The following is a 20,677-nucleotide window of genomic DNA, read 5'->3' on the forward strand; positions in this document are numbered from 1 at the left end:
GCTGGAGTAACGCATCTGCAACTGACAGTGAAAATGAAACGCATCTGACAAGAAGAAGGAAGGAAGAGTATAAGGTAGTGATGAAACTTGAAACCGGATCTTTCAGTATCATTAATCCGCTGAAATTATCTAAAACAATTAAGGAAGTGATAGGACTGATTGATAGTGTTAAGAAGTTGAGGGATGGTAGATTGATAATATATTGTAAGGATAGTAGGCAACAAAAGAAGGCTCTAGGAGTTAAGTCGATCATGGGACAAAGTGTGATTTGTTCAGTACAAGAAGAAAAGAAATGGGTGAAAGGAGTAATAACAGGGATCCCCACAGATGTAACAGTTGAAAAGATTAAGAGAGGTCTTACGGGAGCAGCAGTGATTGAGGTGAAAAGACTAAAATGTAATAGGAATAATGAAAGGGGAGACAGTCTCTCTGTGATGATTCATTTTGATGAGGATAAGCTGCCTAGTAAAGTCTTTTTGGGATTTATGAGCTTCTCGGTCAGGCCCTATGTACCCCCTCCTCTAAGATGTTACAAATGCCAAAAGTTTGGGCATGTAGCGGCTGTATGCAGAGGCAAACAGAGGTGCGCAAGATGCGGCGGAGATCATGAGTATGGCAAATGTGGGCAAGGAGTTAATCCCAAGTGTTGTAATTGTGGAGAGGATCACAGTGCGGGATATGGAGGATGCAAGGTGAGGAAACATGCGGCTCAAGTTCAGAATGTTAGAATACAGGAAGGATTGTCATACTCTGAGGCTCTAAAACAGGTAGGAAAGAATTTGGAATCAGGAGACAAAAGTAAAGAAATCCTTCAACAAAAGACTGATATGGCAAAGGAAAAAACTCAAGAGAAAGTTGGGATTAAGAACAATGTTGCATTTGTTAATAAAACACCAGAAGAAGAAGAAGAAGAAGAAAGTAACCTGTGGTTTCCGGCTTCACCAGACAGCGGAGCTACATTGTAAACACAACGCCTCCATTTTCAAACCCGTCCGGAGAAGCATCGCACATCACCGCTGAACATGGGGGCCGTACTCGGGCTTTGTTCCATGGCCAGTTGGGTAAGTTTACATATTAATATACTGATGATATATAAATATAATCGTATAGATACGCGAAGGTAAATAACTATTTGGTTTTCAGCGAGTTTATCATGTGTAGTTGATGACATCCGCATCGGGAAAGAAGCGAAAGAGAAAATGGTGTCTGGGCCCTTCGCGATGCTCTACTTTCATAAAACCCACCGCATCTATTGAATAATTACCAAGAATGACACATAACGGCATATTAATTAATTTCACTATGTTTTGGTGTGATTCAAATCAGTTTTTTTTTGCTTTACTAACGTAAAATGTACAATGTCATGTTGGGTGGTTCCCCTGTTGTGATGAAGCTCAAAATGTTTTTGTATTAATACAGACAATTGTGTATTGTTATGTTTTGCGTAATTTGTATCACCAAGCGACATATATTACTACTTTTCTCTTAATTGCAGCCAAATTATCATAGATAAACAATATTTTGTCGGCGATTGTGATCATGAAAGCAGCTCATTGTCTATGGTTTTTGGGGTGTTTTAAATGGGACACATACAGATGATATTCCACCATAACATGAGGTTTTCAAAGAAGGTCACATGTTTGTTTGGCTGTTGCGACATCAAAACACCGATTAGATGTCAGCTCATGAAAAACACAAAGGAGAGGTGAGGAAACATGGGGCCTGAGGTTATGTAACACTATTTACTGTTCAGTAACACTTAAAATTAACTTTTATTCATGAACAAGTATTATGCAATGATGAGACATAAAATAAATTAATAAATCTGATCTTTTGAACTTTATATTCCTAAAAGAATCCTGAAAATGTTACAATTCCAAAAATTATTAAGCAGCACAACTATTTTTACATTGATGAAACGTTTCTTGAGCGCCAAATTTGCATATTAAAATTATTTCTGAGAATCATGTGACATTGAAGACTGGAGTAATGGCTGCTGAAAATTTAGCTTTGCCATCACAGGAATAAATTACATTTTAAAATATATTAAAATAGAAAAAGTTATTTCAAATTGTAATAATATTTCACAATATTACTGTATTTTTGACCAAATAAATGCAGCCTCGTTGAGCATAGAAGACTTCTTAAAAAATAAATAAATGTATAAATAAATAAATCTTTGTTCTCAAGGACTCCAAAATGTAGCAGTGTGAACTTTTTTTATAAGATGTTTCTCCGGATGTTTATTTTAGGAAGTATTTAAAGCTGCAGTCCGTAAGTTTGGCCTCTTTGTCGCCATCTCTGTTTGAAAACCTGGAATTGCAGCTGTGTGCGGAATTATCTAGCTTGCTGGGGTTGTGAGTCGGCACGGCTCCAGCGCGGATGAATCTAATGTTCTGAAGAGTATGTGTGGCAGTCAGTCACGCACTGGTGTGGATATTGGCCCTGTCCCAAATGGAACACTTCATGTGCACTTGCGGTCTTACGGACTTACATTGGCCGCCGCGTGTCCGTTAAGTCCACGAGACCGTAGGGTGTCCCATTTGTCATTTTAGCGTTCAGAAGGGTGCTCGCGAGCACCCCCTTTGCGGCCGTTATGCGCCCTCGATCCACACTTCTGCCGAGCTCGCACTTGGGCGAGCTCCGCAGCAGACTTCTACCCGACAGTCAAAGCGGCATTAGGTCACGAAAGTGCGGACTCAGAGGAAGAACGCGAGGGTTTAGGGTGCCATTTGGGACAGGGCCATTTACAGTACTTCGCAATCACAGATTCTAGACTACATCTTGGAATATGACCCAAATAAGAATTTTCACCGTATATTGCCATCTGAACAAGTAAGTAACAAGTAAGAATATAATTTAATTTCATTCACGTGTTTCATAAACACATAATCCTTTATGGATAACAATCCGCCATCAAAATGATAGATTTAATTATTCTGGCTGCTGTGAGAAAAGGCTATAAACGATCCGCCACCTGCAGGATCCTCACATGCGATACCCTAGTAGCCGGGACAACTTCTTTATGTTTACAGACATGACGTAATGACGCAGTGCCATGCTCGAATTTCCCGCGAAAACCTACCCGTACCACTCAAATTAGAAAACATTATTATAAGCTGTGAATCTGAAGTAAGGCGATAGTTTTGAACACTGGCTGGTTATGTACTTGCTCAAATATTGATTTCGGATCATTTTTAACCAAAAAAAGTTACGGACTGCAGCTTTAATGTCCTCTTTAATCACATCTAAACGCTCTGTTTTTGTTATGTAAAGCCAGACAAATTTAGGCATAAGCTTTGCCTGGTGTTTTACCCCGAGTACGAATGAGGGATGAGGCTTCTTGAAGTCACCATGTTTATGCGTCAACCAGCCCTGCTCATTTTGCAGAATGACGCTTTTTATGTCTAGAGATAATTAATTTGGCATCTTACTGGATATTGAGATTTTTATTTGCATTGCATTTTAATAGCACGTTTAAAAAGCATTATTTACCCATCATTCATATGTTACATTGATATTGTAAGGCCTAAATTAATTTACAATATTTAGCTTATTTTTGTTATTAAAAATAGTGTAATTTATCAATTAACGGCCAAATAATAATGAAAAAATAATATTGATTTTATACTTATCAGTCACAATATCATGCACAATGCATGCCTAATTATGACTCATCCAATGCTTCCTATATATATTTGGGGTACTACCTGACAGATTTCACAGAAATATGTATACTGAGATAAAACGATTATGATAGCCCTAGGGTATGAAAAAAATAAATAAAATCTGGTGATCTGAAGCGGGAGTGTCTGGTTGAAGTTAGCAAAACATCTGAAATGGCTTACATCACCTTTAATGTGCGTTTTTTATATATATATATATATATATATATATATATATATACTTTCTCTGCAGATTCCTTGCCTGCTGTGCAGATGCTGCCCGAGTGGAAACAACTCCACAGTCACTCGGCTGATCTATGCCTTCTTTATGCTGCTGGGTGTGGGCATCGCCTGCATCATGCTCATGCCAGGCATGGAGGAGCATCTGAAGAAGGTGACCCAGCAGCGTTTCTTGGGAATTAAAGTTTTGTAATGGTTTTACAGGGTTGCAGCTGAAGCATTCTGATTGTGTGTCTGATTTTCTTTTACGTCACTGCAGATTCCAGGCTTTTGTGAAGGAGGAATGGGGTCGTCCATCCCGGGAGTCAAAGGTCATGTGAATTGCGATGTGCTTGTGGGCTATAAGGCCGTGTATCGTGTGTGCTTTGGGATGGCCATGTTCTTCCTGCTCTTCTCTCTCATCATGGTAAAGGTCAAGAGCAGCCAGGACCCAAGAGCTTCTGTGCATAACGGGTATGTAGGCGTTGGTGTGACCTAATGGTTAAAGTCTTGACCTCTAACTCAAGAGGCTGAAGATTTGAATCCTTATGAGCGAGACACAGGTTTAGCTGTATTAAAAACATGCAAATAATTTCAGAAATGCTTCACTAATCTTCAAAATATTCATATCTTCTACAGGTTTTGGTTCTTCAAGTTTGCGGCTGCCACTGCTATTACAGTTGGAGCTTTCTTCATTCCTGAAGGCCCTTTTACTACTGGTGAAGTTTTATTTTATTGCCTTAAATATGAAATATGCATGCAATTACATGATTTACAATGTACGGGCAAAAGGTGACTTTAAATGGCCATTTAACACTATCAATAGTGACCAAATTAAAAAGTAACTGCTAAATATGTGATGTAGTTTTACATTAAATGTACATTATACAATCTGCAGTGGGATTTATCATAAAAGATAGCAAAACCTGCACAGTGTTTAGCCAGCTTAAGCAATGAGAGAGTGAGATTAGGCAGACTTGAGTTGTTCCTAGTATTTATTTCTGAGGATCTAATGATGATCTTCTGCTGGGTCTCTTCCAGTCTGGTTTTACATAGGCATGGCTGGAGCGTTCTGTTTCATCCTCATCCAACTGGTGCTCTTGATCGACTTTGCTCACTCTTGGAACGAGTCCTGGGTGGAGAAAATGGATGAGGGAAACTCTCGTTGCTGGTATGCAGGTATGCATTAAGAGAACTTGATTTGTTCAGTCCCACACAAGTATCCCCACTGTAAAAACAGTAATATTTTGAAATATTACTAGTTTAAGTTTTTTATTATAATATATTCTAAAATGTAATTTATTCCTGTGATGGCAAAGCTGTATTTTCAGCATCATTACTCCAGTCTTCAGCGTCACATGATACTTCAGAAATCATTCTGATATGCTGATCTGGTGCTCAAGAAATATTTATTATTATTATCAATGTTGTAAACAGTATTGCTGCTTAATATTTTTGTGGATTTTTTAAATTTTTTATTTTTGATGAGTATAAAGTTCAAAAGAACAGAATTTATCTGTCACTTTTGATTTTGAATTTGTTGCATCCTTAATGAATAGAATTATGAGTTTCTTTCCAAAAAATCTTGCCGACCCCAACTTTTTGAATTGTTGTGTATATATTTTTATATAAATATGGTCATAAATATAACATATTTAAAGTCATAAATAGAATATATTATTTTTATATTTTAACATTATATTTATAAAGGTATTATCCCTGTTCTATGTTTAGATACTTCTTACAGTATATGCGGTCATAAAGAAGATTGATTGTATTGTTCTAACGTCATTTTTTCTACCATCCGTAGCTCTTCTGTCTGCCACAACCATCAACTACGCTCTGTCACTGATCTCTCTGGTCTTGTTCTATGTGTATTACACTCACTCCGATGGCTGCACTGAGAACAAAGTCTTCATCAGCATCAACATGCTGCTGTGCGTTGGTGCATCTGTCCTGTCTGTCTTACCTAAAATCCAGGTAATGAATACAAAATGTCTGTTTGTATGACTAGTATTGGAATTGTGATGATCTCCTATACTTAAAACTGCTCAAGGTTTGGATATGTGTCATATATTAAATTATGTCGTTTAATTTCTTTGTCCTTTTTTCCCTTTCCTCCTCCAGGAGTCCCAACCCAGGTCTGGTCTCTTGCAGTCCTCCATTGTTACTCTGTACACCATGTATCTGACCTGGTCTGCCATGACCAATGAGCCTGGTAAGGATTGAGAGAAATTTGTTTAAAGGAATATTCTGTTGTTCATAAATCAGTCTAGAATAATGATTTTCTTTTCCCCAAAGACCGCAGATGCAACCCTAGCTTGCTTGGCATTATTGGACTCAACAGCACCACCCCTGCTGGTCAGGACCGTGTTGTTCAGTGGTGGGATGCCCAGGGCATTGTGGGCTTGATTTTGTTCCTGATGTGTGTGCTGTACTCCAGGTAAGAAAGTTTGTAATTTGTTAAAAGATATGACCTATTTTTGCAGCTATTATTCAATACAGCAGTCAAATTTGTCTTTTTATTTTCCTCAGCATCCGCAACTCCAGCAATTCCCAAGTGAACAAACTGACCCTCACCAGCGACGAGTCTGCTCTGATCGAGGATGGTCCCGCTCCAGAGAACTTTGAAGTGGGTGATGGCACCAACCGTGCCATTGACAATGAGAAGGATGGAGTCACCTATAGCTACTCTTTCTTCCACTTCATGCTCTTCTTGGCTTCTCTGTACATCATGATGACACTGACAAACTGGTACAGGTATGTGCCCATGTGATGATGTTTTTATTAGTTTAAGTGCACAGTGTATTAGTAATCATGTTTTAGTTTGACTAGGCCAATTTTGGAAGCAGATAAAGGGCATATTTTCAAAAAGTAAAGTACATTTATCTATTTTTCCCACAGTATAATAAAACGTTTGATGTTTGATTTCATTTGCGAAATTCTGTATATAGAATTAAAATTAATTCAATTAAAATATTGACTATATTAACTAGCAGTTTCCAATATCTACTATATACTGTATGCCTTTTAAAAGTTTGGGGTCAAGTAAGATTTTTTTTGGAAGAAAATTATACTTATATTCAGCAAGGATGCATTAAATTGATTAAAAGTGACAGTTTAAACATTTAAAATGTTACAGAAAGTTCCTATTTAAAATAAATGCTGTTCTTTTGAACTGAAAGAATATTTATATTTTTAACAATTTTAAAAAAATGTTTTTTTTTTTTAAACTAAAATCTTGGAAGTAAGCAGTTCTATTAACAAAAACATTTGTATATGCAATAATGATTAGTTATTGCTCTGTCATTTTTGTGTCACAATTTATATTGAAATGTTTATGGTCGTCAAAGTTTACAGAATTATCCTTAAACTCTTAATTAATTTTTTTTCCTGTCAATTTTATAGCCCTGATGCCAATTATCAGACTATGACCAGCAAGTGGCCCTCTGTGTGGGTGAAAATCACCTCCAGTTGGATCTGCATTTCTCTGTACGTGTGGACCCTGGTGGCTCCGCTGGTCCTCACCAACCGTGATTTCGACTGAGAGGACGGATAGAAATAAAAGCTTGCAATTAGAATCCGCCATTACTTATGTGAATATCCACATGTATAGGTATAGTAGGGTCTAAATGTAAATACTTGTGAGTGTTTTGTTCGTTCAGCTGACCCTACATGTGTTGTTGTTTTTTTAACCTTGCATGCTTTTATGTAGGTGTTTATTAGTTCATATAAGAGCTGAAATAAATGAAGAACATGGCTTGGGTTTCCTGTGATGTGATGTTAATATTTCCTTCAAGAATGTGTTCTTCAAAATTAAGGATAATGTAACCTTGATTAATAATCTCTGTATGCTCTAAAAAAAATAAATACAATGCATCTTAAGTTATTTGTGGAGAGTAGTGAAAATGCAGGTCATGTTTTCCCATAAATCGTGACATTCATAGTTTCCTGTAGAACGCACATATACAGTGTTGAATTAGCATGTGAAAATTTACAGGTAACTTATAATTGTAGATTTTGTCATGCATGTCACTTCTTGATGATTTGCATCACGAACATGACCGTGACAGCGCTAACCATTTTGCAACTTGCATATGTTAGTTGTTTGAGCACTATTCATTTTATTCTTGTAGCCAATGTGTGTGCTGAACAATGTTTTGCACTGAATATATTATCCTTTACTGATAAAACCTGAATAGATGATTTGTGTTTTGCTTGACCCTTTATTGTATTAGGCAAGTTGGTGGTTTTCATGGTGGCAGTTCTCACATACAATTTTTTTTTCAATTAATGTCAGTGTTATTTTTTTGCCTTTTGACAAGTGCATTGTAATCAACCAACATGTCATTTTATTAAAGGTTTAAATCCCAGATTATGTTCTCATTGGGGTTTCAAAATATAACCGGGTATTGACAGGTTTCATGATTTAATTTGATTACGGTTCAAGTTTCCGATACCGATTTACCTAGAAATATATCCAGGTACATGAGATGAGATTTTTTTTTTTTATGGAAAATAATCTCACAAATAATGGTGTAACTTAAACTGTGAACCGTCCTGTTTGGTACATGGTCCTGTTCTAGCTAACGTGCTATTTATGTCTTTACTGGCGTAAATTTAACGTTCGTAATGTTCACAACACAAACTGGGTTTTTGAAGTCTTTCCACGGTTGAAACAATTACGTCAGATACTATATATATATATATTTCAGTTGTACGGTATTTAAAAGTGGAAGAAATTATCGGTTCACGTGAGCTCCCGCTTCTACCGAGACGGAAACAACGATCTTTCTCGCTACAAAACAGTATTTTATTTTTTTTTATTTTGTGATAAAACTTAGAATAATTTCTGATATTTTTTAAACTATCAAAGCTTATTGCAATTATTTTGGTTAAGTTTTACCGACGAATCAGGACAAATGAAAGATTTTTTTCTTCTTCATTAAAATCATTAAATAAACATTTATAATCTCACAAATAATGGTGTAACTTAAACTGTGAACCGTCCTGTTTGGTACATGGTCCTGTTCTAGCTAACGTGCTATTTATGTCTTTACTGGCGTAAATTTAACGTTCGTAACGTTCACAACACAAACTGGGTTATTGAAGTCTTTCCACGGTTGAAACAATTACGTCAGATACTATATATATATTTCAGTTGTACGGTATTTAAAAGTGGAAGAAATTATCGGTTCACGTGAGCTCCCGCTTCTACCGAGACGGAAACAACGATCTTTCTCGCTACAAAACAGTATTTTATTTTTTTTTATTTTGTGATAAAACTTAGAATAATTTCTGATATTTTTTAAACTATCAAAGCTTATTGCAATTATTTTGGTTAAGTTTTACCGACGAATCAGGACAAATGAAAGATTTTTTTCTTCTTCATTAAAATCATTAAATAAACATTTCAACCCAGCCCTATTTGGAAAAAAAACTAAAGAGTCAACGTTTAAATTCCTTTAATGCAACTGCAAAGCTTTGTATAATGATGAAAATCTCACGGTAACAAGAATCACTGTGTATTGTCCAACATTATGGAACTAACCATAAGCCAAAGTCTTCACGTCTATTTACAGTGACATTAGGACATCAGGCAGGCACTTCTATACCATATACATAAAGGATAACTGTAACGTTTTCTGAACTGTCCAACAATAAAACGGAAACACAAGCTTCACAAAACAGCTGCAATATAAATCAGCAACATAACTAGCTAGTGAACAGTAACTAGAATTATCTGTGAAAGGGAGGAATGTCAAACTGAGGGACAAATGGTACCAAAAAAAATTCTGGCTAATATCATTTTGATGAATATTTACAAAAAATGAAAAGGTCAAGTCCCTGTTTTCCAGGCTGATTCACTTTCAGATATCAAGCTGTGGCATGTCGTCACTAGTCAGGTCGGAGTTCAGTTCACACAGGTAGAACAGCGTGGTCTCGCTTGCCTCCGCCTCTGTGAGGGGCTCCAGACGGATCAGAGAGCTGTGAGGCATCTCGGTCTCCAGGGCCTTGTCCAACAGGTCTACGGGTTCTTCAGGGCTCTGGGGCAGGATAGGCTGGGGCAGGTTTTCAGGTGGAGGATCTGATGTGGCCAGAGGAGTGCATCCATCCAGGAAGGCCAGCAGAGGGCAGGTTGTGTACTGGATCAGCTGCTTATCTGAATGAAGGAACCGACACGCTAGCAAACGCAGCACAGCGAGGGCATGACAGTGGATATTATTTTACAGAGGAACATGCAACAATTACCTGTGTTGCCAGGCTCAGACTTTCCTTTGCTGGCTTTGTTGATGTTACCCTTTGTTTCCGAGACAGCTTCCTGCCAACAGCAAAAGAAAAAACAAGAGCTTTATCAAAAATATGACAATGCAGAATAAAATGAAACATATCATCGTGGTAAATTATAGCAGCTGAGCAATGCATCAATGGAAATTATTTTAGAGATTTTCAACAAAATAAGGAAGTAAAAAGAACAGATGTGTGGATACCAGGGCTTATGAAATCTCCAAACATACCTCTATGATATCTGGGTCAATGCTGAACTGTTTTCCATACAGCATAGCCTGGAAGTCTTCCAGACTGCAGTCAATACTGTCCAGATAGTCCATCAACTCAACTCTGTAGTGATTTAATTTACAATGAAATATTCATTAAATATGCTTAAGGCAGAAGTGTCTCACCAATCAAAATAAATAAATAATAAAAAATAAACAGAGAAATGTAAAGCTTAAACTTTGTTGAACACATTAATTACTAGTTTAATTCAAATGGAAGCCCATTTACACCACAAGGCAAAAAAAATAAAAAATAATGCCTTGATAAACACCAAGTCATAAATATGAGATACTAAGTATGAGGGGAGGGGGGAATCGAAATATGAGAAAAAGCCATAATTATTAGATAAAAAATAAATAAATTATGAGATGCCATAATTATGAGATAAAGTCGAAATTATGAGAAAAAATAAATTGTGGATTACCGAAACATTTTTTTTTCTTATGTGGCAGAAATTGGCTTCCATAAATATGTTCGCAGAGTTAGAATAATAGTTGTTTACTCAAAACGTACAGCAAGAAACAGCTCATCACGACACATATCAAATCTAAGCAGCCTTATATTGAATATGGGCAACACTGGCCTACTTACTTGCCAAGAAGGTTTATGTTTTGTGAAATGGCTCCATTTTCGCTGAGAATAGAGTCCATCAGCTTCACTGGATCCTCTGAACTTAGACCTGAGGGTTTGTTCAATTGCAGGGTGCTTGATGAAATGTCAGAGGTGCTTTTGGGCACTGCTTCTTGTTGAGTGGTTGAATTTGTTGCACTTCCATTTGTGCTGTCGTTTCTTATAGTCGGGCTGCTTTCATAAGCGACTTCCACAATTTCAGCATCTCTGTAAGAAATCAAGAAAAACAGACCTCACTTTCTAATTTTCTGACACAAAACCTCATGCAAAAGATGTGCGATGTTTGAATCAACCCCTAAATGCTTACACTTGGTCAGCCGGTACCGATACGCCATCTGTAAATTCCGCATCTTCGTCTGTGATGTCACAAATGATGACATCTTCAGAAATGTCAGAGGTGTTTTTCGATCCATTGAGTCCATTCACTGGGGACTAACAGAGACGGAAAGAGATGAGTCTCTGACAAACAGATCTTCAAGTTTCAATATTAATGAGGAATATCATGTTTATATAAATAAATCGGTCCCCCACCAACGTGAATTTAACAGACGGTGATTCACACAATTTAATCCAGTGGCAGAACAATTTCACACAAAGTGAACCCTGCCTCAAATCTCATCAAGAGAAAAAAATGCAAGATAATGAATAGCAACATTACATTTACAAAACAACTGACAACACGTTTCCTGGGAAGGAGAGTCAAAGTGCATGGAACCTAATCACCCTTGGATGGTTCTACACCTACTTTGCTGTGGTCCATAGGTTCCTCGAAGATCTGGTGGATGAATTTTGACTTCTTTCCATTACTGTTCAGAGTAAGCGGTCTGTAATCAGAAAGCAAGTAAGGTGCATATTAATAATAGTAAAAAGTATATCAATATATGTTTTTAATTCATAAAAATAAACCAAAATTATATATTTTTTAAAATCCATTCTCTCTCAAAAATTATTAAAAGAATAATTTATGAATCAGATAAAAAATATTTATATATCTTTGATAAAGATACTTGGTCAAAAATATGACAATATGAATTTTACTTAAACTATCGTTCAAAAGTCTTGGGTCTGTAGGATTTTTTAAATGTTTGTGAAAGACATTTTCTGCTCACAAAAGTTGTTTTTTTTATTATTTAAAATAGAGTAAAAACAGTAATAATGTAAAAAATAATCTATGCAGTGAAGGCAAAGCTGAAATTTCAACAGCTTCAGACCTCAACAATTATTCTAATACTCTGATTTGGTGCTCCAGAAACATTTCTTATCATCATCGATGTTAAAAACTGATGTGCTAATTAAAAACTGTTAATGGGGACATCAGATGCCCACTTTACACAAGTTGGTATGATTCTTTAGGGTCTTCATGAAATGTCTGTAACATACTTTGGTTAAAATTCCTCTGTGGTCGTGTAAAACAACACCCTTTTTACCATGTCAAAAATAGCTGTGTTCACAGCGACCCGTTTCGGTGCATGTCTCTTTAAATGCTAATGAGCTCTGCTCACCCCGCCCCTCTCTTCCGTGGAAGAAGGTGATTTGCAAATAATCATAAAAAATATAAAGTTTGAGACTTACTTCTTCCTGAGGTGCAGCTGGATCATGAACAGTGGGTACTGATCCATGCTTGAGTTTGAACTTTTTAGCAAAACCTGCCTTGAATTGTCCCTCACTCAGAGAGCAGTCTGGTGTAGAATGATTTGTGCTGACATAAACGAATTTAGATGTATTCGGTGGCGCATTACCATTAAAAACAAAACTAATCCACTGCGTCCTCAGTGGCTCTGATGTCAGGAGAAAATGAAGACTCTTATGTTCACTTTTACATCGCCGAGAAAATGGCAAACAGCATACAACTGGCTGAGGGAGGAGATATGCTAATACGGGACCGTTCGTTAGCAGTCGTGGGCGGAGCCTGGGCAGTATGACGCCATATTGCTCAGAAAATCAAAACGCTTGATAATTGAGACTGTTTAGGTTTTCTAGGGATTAATAAAAAAAAGGAGTGAATGGATTTTTATCATTGTAGGGCGGTTGTGTCCACACACTGCTAAGACACATTTATATGCAAACACCATGTAAAAGTGAATTTTGCAACCAATGTCCCCTTTATTAGTTTTTATTCAGAATTCTTTGATGAATAGAAAGTTCAAATGAACAGCATTTATTTAAAGGGGTCATGAACTGAGAAATCAAAATATCCTAGATATTGCCTTTTGACATATAAGTGGTCATTGTACTATAAAAACATCCTGTAAGTTTCAGAACTCAAAACTTTCTCTTTAGTCTAAAAAACAGCTTATATTGAAGCCAATCTGCCTAAATGACAGGTTGTGGAATGTGCCACTTTATGACATAATAGTGTGGCTAAACTCTTGCTGCATCCGAAATCACATATTTCCCTACTATATAATAGGCGAAAAACAGTATGTGAGGTGAGTAGTATGTCCGAATTCATAGTATAATCGAAAAACAGTAGGAGAAAAGTACCCAGATAACCTAATTCTAATTTGCATGCCCAAGAGTGGTTTCAAAAATGGCCACCGAGCAAAATGGCTTGTCTTAAAGGGACTTTGATTCGATGGACACTTTCCTATCCCATGAGGCCACGGTAGAGGATTTATGAATGGCAGTGAAGCGACGCAACTGACGCAGGCAGGTCATGTGACAGTAACAACATGGCGGATGTAGTACGTTCGAATTTCATTTATACTACCCATATTCATACTATATAGAATGTGCTTTTTTAACGGCCGTAAAGGCCGTAAAGATTCAAATGCTACTACTACAGTACAGATTTTGGACGCAACGACAGCCTCCGCAGAAGAAGCAGAAGAAGAGCTTCTACATCACTGTCTGTTTAGCCTCACCCACCGATTTGCGAATGTAGTGTAAATAACGTGAGAAGCAAACGCAGGTCTACACAGACACTAAATGATGAAGACGGCTCCAAAAACAACAAGACGCTATGCAGTGCCAAGTTGATCATAAGGTTTGCGACTGTCAAAGGAGACGCTCAAGAAATTTCAACCTACATTATGGACGGTTTTATTAACTTTATTTGTTAATATTTGTAACCTTATTTATAACTGTATCTGTATAATTTAACATAAACGAATTTAGGTGTATTCAGTGGCGCATTACCATTAAAAACAAAACTAATCCACTGCGTCCTCAGTGGCTCTGATGTCAGGAGAAAATGAAGACTCTTATGTTCACTTTTACATCGCCGAGAAAATGGCAAACAGCATACAACTGGCTGAGGGAGGAGATATGCTAATACGGGACCGTTCGTTAGCAGTCGTGGGCGGAGCCTGGGCAGTATGACGCCATATTGCTCAGAAAATCAAAACGCTTGATAATTGAGACTGTTTAGGTTTTCTAGGGATTAATAAAAAAAAGGAGTGAATGGATTTTTATCATTGTAGGGCGGTTGTGTCCACACACTGCTAAGACACATTTATATGCAAACACCATGTAAAAGTGAATTTTGCAACCAATGTCCCCTTTATTAGTTTTTATTCAGAATTCTTTGATGAATAGAAAGTTCAAATGAACAGCATTTATTTAAAGGGGTCATGAACTGAGAAATCAAAATATCCTAGATATTGCCTTTTGACATATAAGTGGTCATTGTACTATAAAAACATCCTGTAAGTTTCAGAACTCAAAACTTTCTCTTTAGTCTAAAAAACAGCTTATATTGAAGCCAATCTGCCTAAATGACAGGTTGTGGAATGTGCCACTTTATGACATAATAGTGTGGCTAAATTCTTGCTGCATCCGAAATCACATATTTCCCTACTATATAATAGGCGAAAAACAGTATGTGAGGTGAGTAGTATGTCCGAATTCATAGTATAATCGAAAAACAGTAGGAGAAAAGTACCCAGATAACCTAATTCTAATTTGCATGCCCAAGAGTGGTTTCAAAAATGGCCACCGAGCAAAATGGCTTGTCTTAAAGGGACTTTGATTCGATGGACACTTTCCTATCCCATGAGGCCACGGTAGAGGATTTATGAATGGCAGTGAAGCGACGCAACTGACGCAGGCAGGTCATGTGACAGTAACAACATGGCGGATGTAGTACGTTCGAATTTCATTTATACTACCCATATTCATACTATATAGAATGTGCTTTTTTAACGGCCGTAAAGTAAATTTAAATTCAAATGCTACTACTACAGTACAGATTTTGGACGCAACGACAGCCTCCGCAGAAGAAGATTTACGCCTGCTTCTACATCACTGTCTGTTTAGCCTCACCCACCGATTTGCGAATGTAGTGTAAATAACGTGAGAAGCAAACGCAGGTCTACACAGACACTAAATGATGAAGACGGCTCCAAAAACAACAAGACGCTATGCAGTGCCAAGTTGATCATAAGGTTTGCGACTGTCAAAGGAGACGCTCAAGAAATTTCAACCTACATTATGGACGGTTTTATTAACTTTATTTGTTAATATTTGTAACCTTATTTATAACTGTATCTGTATAATTTAACAATTATTGTAGCTTTGCATTTATTAAAAGATCCGTGTTTGTATTTCCCTGTGTGTTTTTATTATTATCCGTTTTGTGTAGTTTACGAGCAACTGTTGCATGAATCATTATCTGTCAGGTGTCTATAAGTAGCGCATACAGTATATTTTTTATGAATTGTTTGCATTAATTAGGCTACCTAAAATAAAACCTTTACATTTGTATCTATATTTATTAGGATTATATTTTTACAGCCCGTGTTTTCATCTGCAAATATGACAATCTCAAAGATTGCTGTGTGTGTAAAAATAGAATGTTAAAAGAATATGCTTTGAAAATGTTGATGGAACAAATTGATGTGCAGAATTGAGAAACGGATATTTATGCAGCCCATGCCTCACAAAGCAATGTATTTCAGTTCAAATTTTACACAAAAAAGTAAATTTAATGCCAGCATTTTTGAGAAATAATATATTTATTGATGGGTAAAGACGCAATGTAATGTTTACTTGTTTTTATAGGCTAATATAGTCTAAAGTTATGTTTTGTTTTTAAATGTTTTTTTTTTTTAATTTGTTTAGTTATTAGCCTATTTGTGTATTTACAATAATGTGTACATTTACATAATTGCTAAGGAAAAAGACATTGTGTATGTGTACGCACCACAGGTTCAAGGCAACTTTAATTTCGTGAACAGTACGGATTAGTGTATTTCATTCATTCACCTGACCCAAACATACATAAGTTTCAAATGCCACTGTCTCAATTAATATATACAGTATAGTAATGTAGATCTTAGTTGTATTTTAAGTGATATTATAAGTCCTGTAAACATACAGTGGGTACGGAAAGTATTCAGACCCCCTTAAATGATTCGGGTTTCTCCGGCTCTCTGCACTGCCGTTTAGGAAAACCGGAAATATTTTTACGCACTCTCGCTGATCGAAAATACAACATGGTGCAACTAGCCCATTGGATGCGACTGTAAGTAACTTTTTTTTATTATGTAGTCACTATTGCTTTGTATCTTATTACAGATCGTTTGATATGTACTGAGCATTTATGCATTTTTAACCTAAATCTCAGCAGCGTCCATCTATGAAGGATGTAGGCTGTCAAACATACACAACTGTTAGCCAATCATAGCAGTGGGCGTGTACTTCCGAGTCTACAATCTGCCACGGCTATTCCAACAGCGTTCCGATTAGGGGGGGTCAAAACAGGACAGAAAATAGCCTATTTCTTCTAAATTATGTTGTTTCTTGATGTAAAAACTATTTTAACATTATAAGTGGACCTCAAAGAACAGCACAAATTAATAAAAAAAGGCAGTTCATGAACCCTTTATGACGTTTTTTTTTGTAATAATTCTTTACTGTAATAAGTCTTTACTGTCATCAATGATCAATTTAATGCATTCCTGCTTAATAAAAGTAATTTCTCTCTCTATAAAAAAACAAAAACAAAACAACAACAACAACAACATAATGACCCCAAACTTCTGAATGCCGGTACTTTTATTAGATGCGTACACATACTTTTTAGTCTTACCTTTTGCGTTTTAAATTTAACATGCGATTGTTCTGAACGAATGTGAAGATGAACTGCACCAGCTGGAGGGGACAATACAAAAAGTGGCATTAGAATTCAAACCTGTTAATTAGGTTGTGCATATTTTATGCTGATATACAATAGGAATGTCTGCAAAGCTGCTACATGCAAGTAGAACGTACCTCCTTTATGACCTGCTGCTGCTGTGCATGTTTCTGTCTGAGGTCTGACAGCTCTGTCCAAAGAGTTTCATTCTCTCTGAAGAAAAGACAACAGAAAAGAGAATGAGAGTTATACATTTTCTAAAGAACACGCCATGATGTAAGAGTGTAGTTCCTTGCTGTTGCTATGCTTTTCGGAGTGGTTTAACCATGTTGGTACTTGCTGAACAGGGCATTATTAAGCACTAGTGATTAGTCTGTCTGTTCCCTTAACTTCTGGGTAAATGCACATGGACAAGAATAATAGGATTAGTTCACTTCCAGAATAAAAATTTCCTGATATTTTACACCCCCCCATGCCATCCAAGATGTTCATGTCTTTCTGTCTTCAGTCGCAAAGAAATTAAGGTTTTTGAGGAAAACATACCAGGTACATACTTCAGTTCAATGGGACCCAATGGGTTGAACATCCAAATTGCAGTTTCAATGCAGCTTCAAAGAGCTCTACATGATCCCAGCCGAGGAATAGGGGTCTTATATAGCAAAACGATCGGTCATTTTCTTTATAAAAAAAATTATAATAATAAATTATATACTTTTTAACCACAAATTCTTGTCTTGCACTAGCTCGACTTCACGCATTATGTCTTCTCGTTGGAAAGGTCATGCATGAAGTAAATGAAAGTACCAACCCAGTGTTTACAAAGCGAACATGCAAAAAAAGTCAAGCGCGTTACAAAAAAAGGTAAAACAACGAAGTCGGACGATTTTGAAGTTGGAGGAGAAAATGAGTTGAGTTTTTCGCCCTACCCTACCTTTTTGAACCGTAGTACACAAACGAAGAGCTAACCGCTCTTTAAAGCACAAGAACAGATTAAGTGTCTAAGCTTTACATTACCTTTTCAGTGTAGAAAGTCTAGCATCCATGTTTTCTTGCTGCTCATGGACGTTCTGAACACTTGTCAGAATTTTAGAAAGATCTTCTTGTCTTATTTTGTCCTCCTCAGGACGTGCATTGGAGACCTATATCAAGAACAATAACAATCAACTTCATCTTAAATTCAGATATTACTTACAAAAATTACAATTCTAAACTAATTGTTCTCAAAATATTTTAACTTGCACCTTATTTTCAGGTCTCCACTTTCGAATGTCTTCATTTTAACAGATATGTCTTACCTTTCTTTTGATATTCTCTAGCAGGTCATCTTGCCCATGTTTGAAGGATGGATGCTGGAATTCAACTGGTCCATCTCGCTCTTGCTTCACTATGGCCGTGTCAATGTGCATCACCTTGCGAAAACCATCTGTGTGTCAAGGAAAAAGGAACAAAGAGACAAAGAAACACACTGATCTCAAATTACAGCTGAACAATGAGGAAGGAGGAGAATTTCGGGGGAGGTTTAAAGAAAACACTTACACATGTTGAGCTGTCGGACGAAACTGGCCATGTTATTGTGCTTGAAAAATTTTGGGAGAATCTCTTTTGCAAACCTTTGTTCATCCAGTACAAGGAAACTGTTTCCTTCCTATAAAAATAAATGAAGAGCCCTTTAACTAAAGAAAACAGACTTGTCATTATGTATGTTGTTCCTTATTCTGTAGAACACATAAGGAAATTTGTTTGACTTAGAATATAGCACATAGACTGCTTTTTGCTCTCTCTCTCATTATTGTTTATTTATTTATTTTTTTAGATTTACAGGCATGGTCAATATAAATTCTCGTTTGAATAAAAGAGCATTTACATTGTTCAAAAAAGCTATTTTGTATTTAACAGAGAATGAAAACAGAATAATAAAAATAACAGTATGAAGGTATGGAACAACATTATGGTGAGAAAATAAATGACAATTTGAGTGTACTTTTTGAGTGTACATATGCACACACACACACACACATACATACATACACATATATATATATATATAACAATCATAAATAAACAGTCATTGCACTATAGGTCATTCATTTATTTGCATGTGCAAATCATCTGAAGAACTAAATAAATAATAATAATATAACTAATAAATAAATACAATAAAATGGAAAAAATAAATGGTGCAAATCTTAATACTTAAATCATAGCATGGCATCTATGATCTGACACCCATCCATCATAATAAAAATGTGATCACATAGGACCCGGGTCACAAATAACGGTGTCACTGTAACTTAAGCTAAGCTAGAATGCTAAGTTCTAGGTCTTTTCTTTCATTTACCTGGCTCCAGCAAATAAATTCATTTGTATCCGAATCCTCGACGAGGGTCCAAAGCTTGGTGAGAAACGCGGGAACGTTGGAGCTGTGTTTCATTTTGCTGGAATGAAAATTAAACGTTGAAAAGAACAAATAATACGAGTCCGTTAAAAAAATTTTCTTGGGTTTAGACAAAACACGAGAAGCATTGAAAATAGCGACGCAACTACACAACTTCCTGTAGGATTTAAGAGCAGTGATTGGCCTGTTGCGGCCTTATGTAAGATCGCTCAAGTGCATGGGCATCTGTATGTTGGTGGTAGCCAATAAAAACGCTCCGCTGAAGGGACAGGGACCTGATTGGTCACTCTTACACCCAAGAGAAATAAAACGTCACCAGCGCTCAAGAATGAATTGCGTGGATTTCACTGTTAATGTTTATTTTTTTTTGTATGGCACAAATCGCAACATCAAATCCTATGATCAAATCTCACTAAATATAGCGTTTTAAAACAAAATTATAATTGGTTTAAAACTTACATTAGAATATTTTTCGTGAATTCTGTCTTCCAAATAACCAAAAATATAACATCACCATATTTATGCTATCGCAGGTAAATGGACTTAATAAATCCACACTTGCACTACATTCAGACAAAATTAAACATATAAAGAAAGTAGATCCACTGGTGTTGGTTGTTCGGTGAAATGGAAAATGCGGAGTGGAGCTAGAGCCGCGTGATTACAGAAGGGCGATCAGTGTCGCTCCGTTCCACTCATTCATGATTCTCCATAACGGTCTTTGTGTTTCTTAGTCACTATCAAAGCTTGATGCCTTAGCGTGTTTTTAAACTAGTAATTTAGTTGACGGAGAAGAAACATAAGAACTAACTAGACAAATTTAGGTTAAAATGTAAGTTATTTTATATTATTTACTTGTGTTTGGAACAGTTGTATAAAAATATACAGTTACTGAACACGTTTGCTTCGGCCTGCAGCCTTGTGCCAACAGCTGAATCACACACCTGTGAAGATAAGCACTTTTGCTTCTGTGATATTGCTTAATGTTAACTTTTACATTGTTGATGTCGTATAAATCTAAATCACTTTAAATCATGCTGTGTCTCATAGGCGTTTCGTACATTTCACTGAAAGAAGAAGAAAACAAACAAACAAAGGTTTTAGTAAATAGGCTGTTTATAGCAGGTGCCATAT

The 20,677-nt window shown here is 36.5% G+C and overlaps 2 protein-coding genes across 2 annotated transcripts; one reads left to right on the forward strand and one right to left on the reverse strand.

The window, feature by feature from the left end:
• Positions 1-7,749, forward strand: LOC107716862 (serine incorporator 1-like). The gene is made up of 11 exons (XM_016523474.1): positions 1-74; positions 898-1,061; positions 3,919-4,059; positions 4,165-4,358; positions 4,524-4,603; positions 4,926-5,063; positions 5,695-5,864; positions 6,012-6,102; positions 6,186-6,327; positions 6,420-6,644; positions 7,293-7,749. Exons 2-11 carry the CDS (start codon positions 1,023-1,025, stop codon positions 7,429-7,431), a joined length of 1,359 nt encoding a protein of 452 aa, XP_016378960.1. The 5' UTR covers positions 1-74; positions 898-1,022; the 3' UTR covers positions 7,432-7,749.
• Positions 7,750-9,339: 1,590 nt separating this feature from the next.
• On the reverse strand, positions 9,340-19,724 carry LOC107716856 (heat shock factor protein 2-like). The gene is made up of 12 exons (XM_016523462.1): positions 19,487-19,724; positions 18,685-18,793; positions 18,444-18,571; positions 18,163-18,287; positions 17,286-17,361; positions 17,104-17,165; positions 11,818-11,896; positions 11,380-11,504; positions 11,034-11,279; positions 10,403-10,505; positions 10,137-10,206; positions 9,340-10,047 (listed from the first exon to the last, which is right to left on the reverse strand). Exons 1-12 carry the CDS (start codon positions 19,577-19,579, stop codon positions 9,755-9,757), a joined length of 1,509 nt encoding a protein of 502 aa, XP_016378948.1. The 5' UTR covers positions 19,580-19,724; the 3' UTR covers positions 9,340-9,754.
• Between the last annotated feature and the right edge of the window lie 953 nt (positions 19,725-20,677).

This window comes from Sinocyclocheilus rhinocerous, unplaced genomic scaffold, assembly GCF_001515625.1.
Source record: "Sinocyclocheilus rhinocerous isolate Xijiao unplaced genomic scaffold, SAMN03320098_v1.1 scaffold1874, whole genome shotgun sequence".
NCBI classification, from domain to species: domain Eukaryota; kingdom Metazoa; phylum Chordata; class Actinopteri; order Cypriniformes; family Cyprinidae; genus Sinocyclocheilus; species Sinocyclocheilus rhinocerous.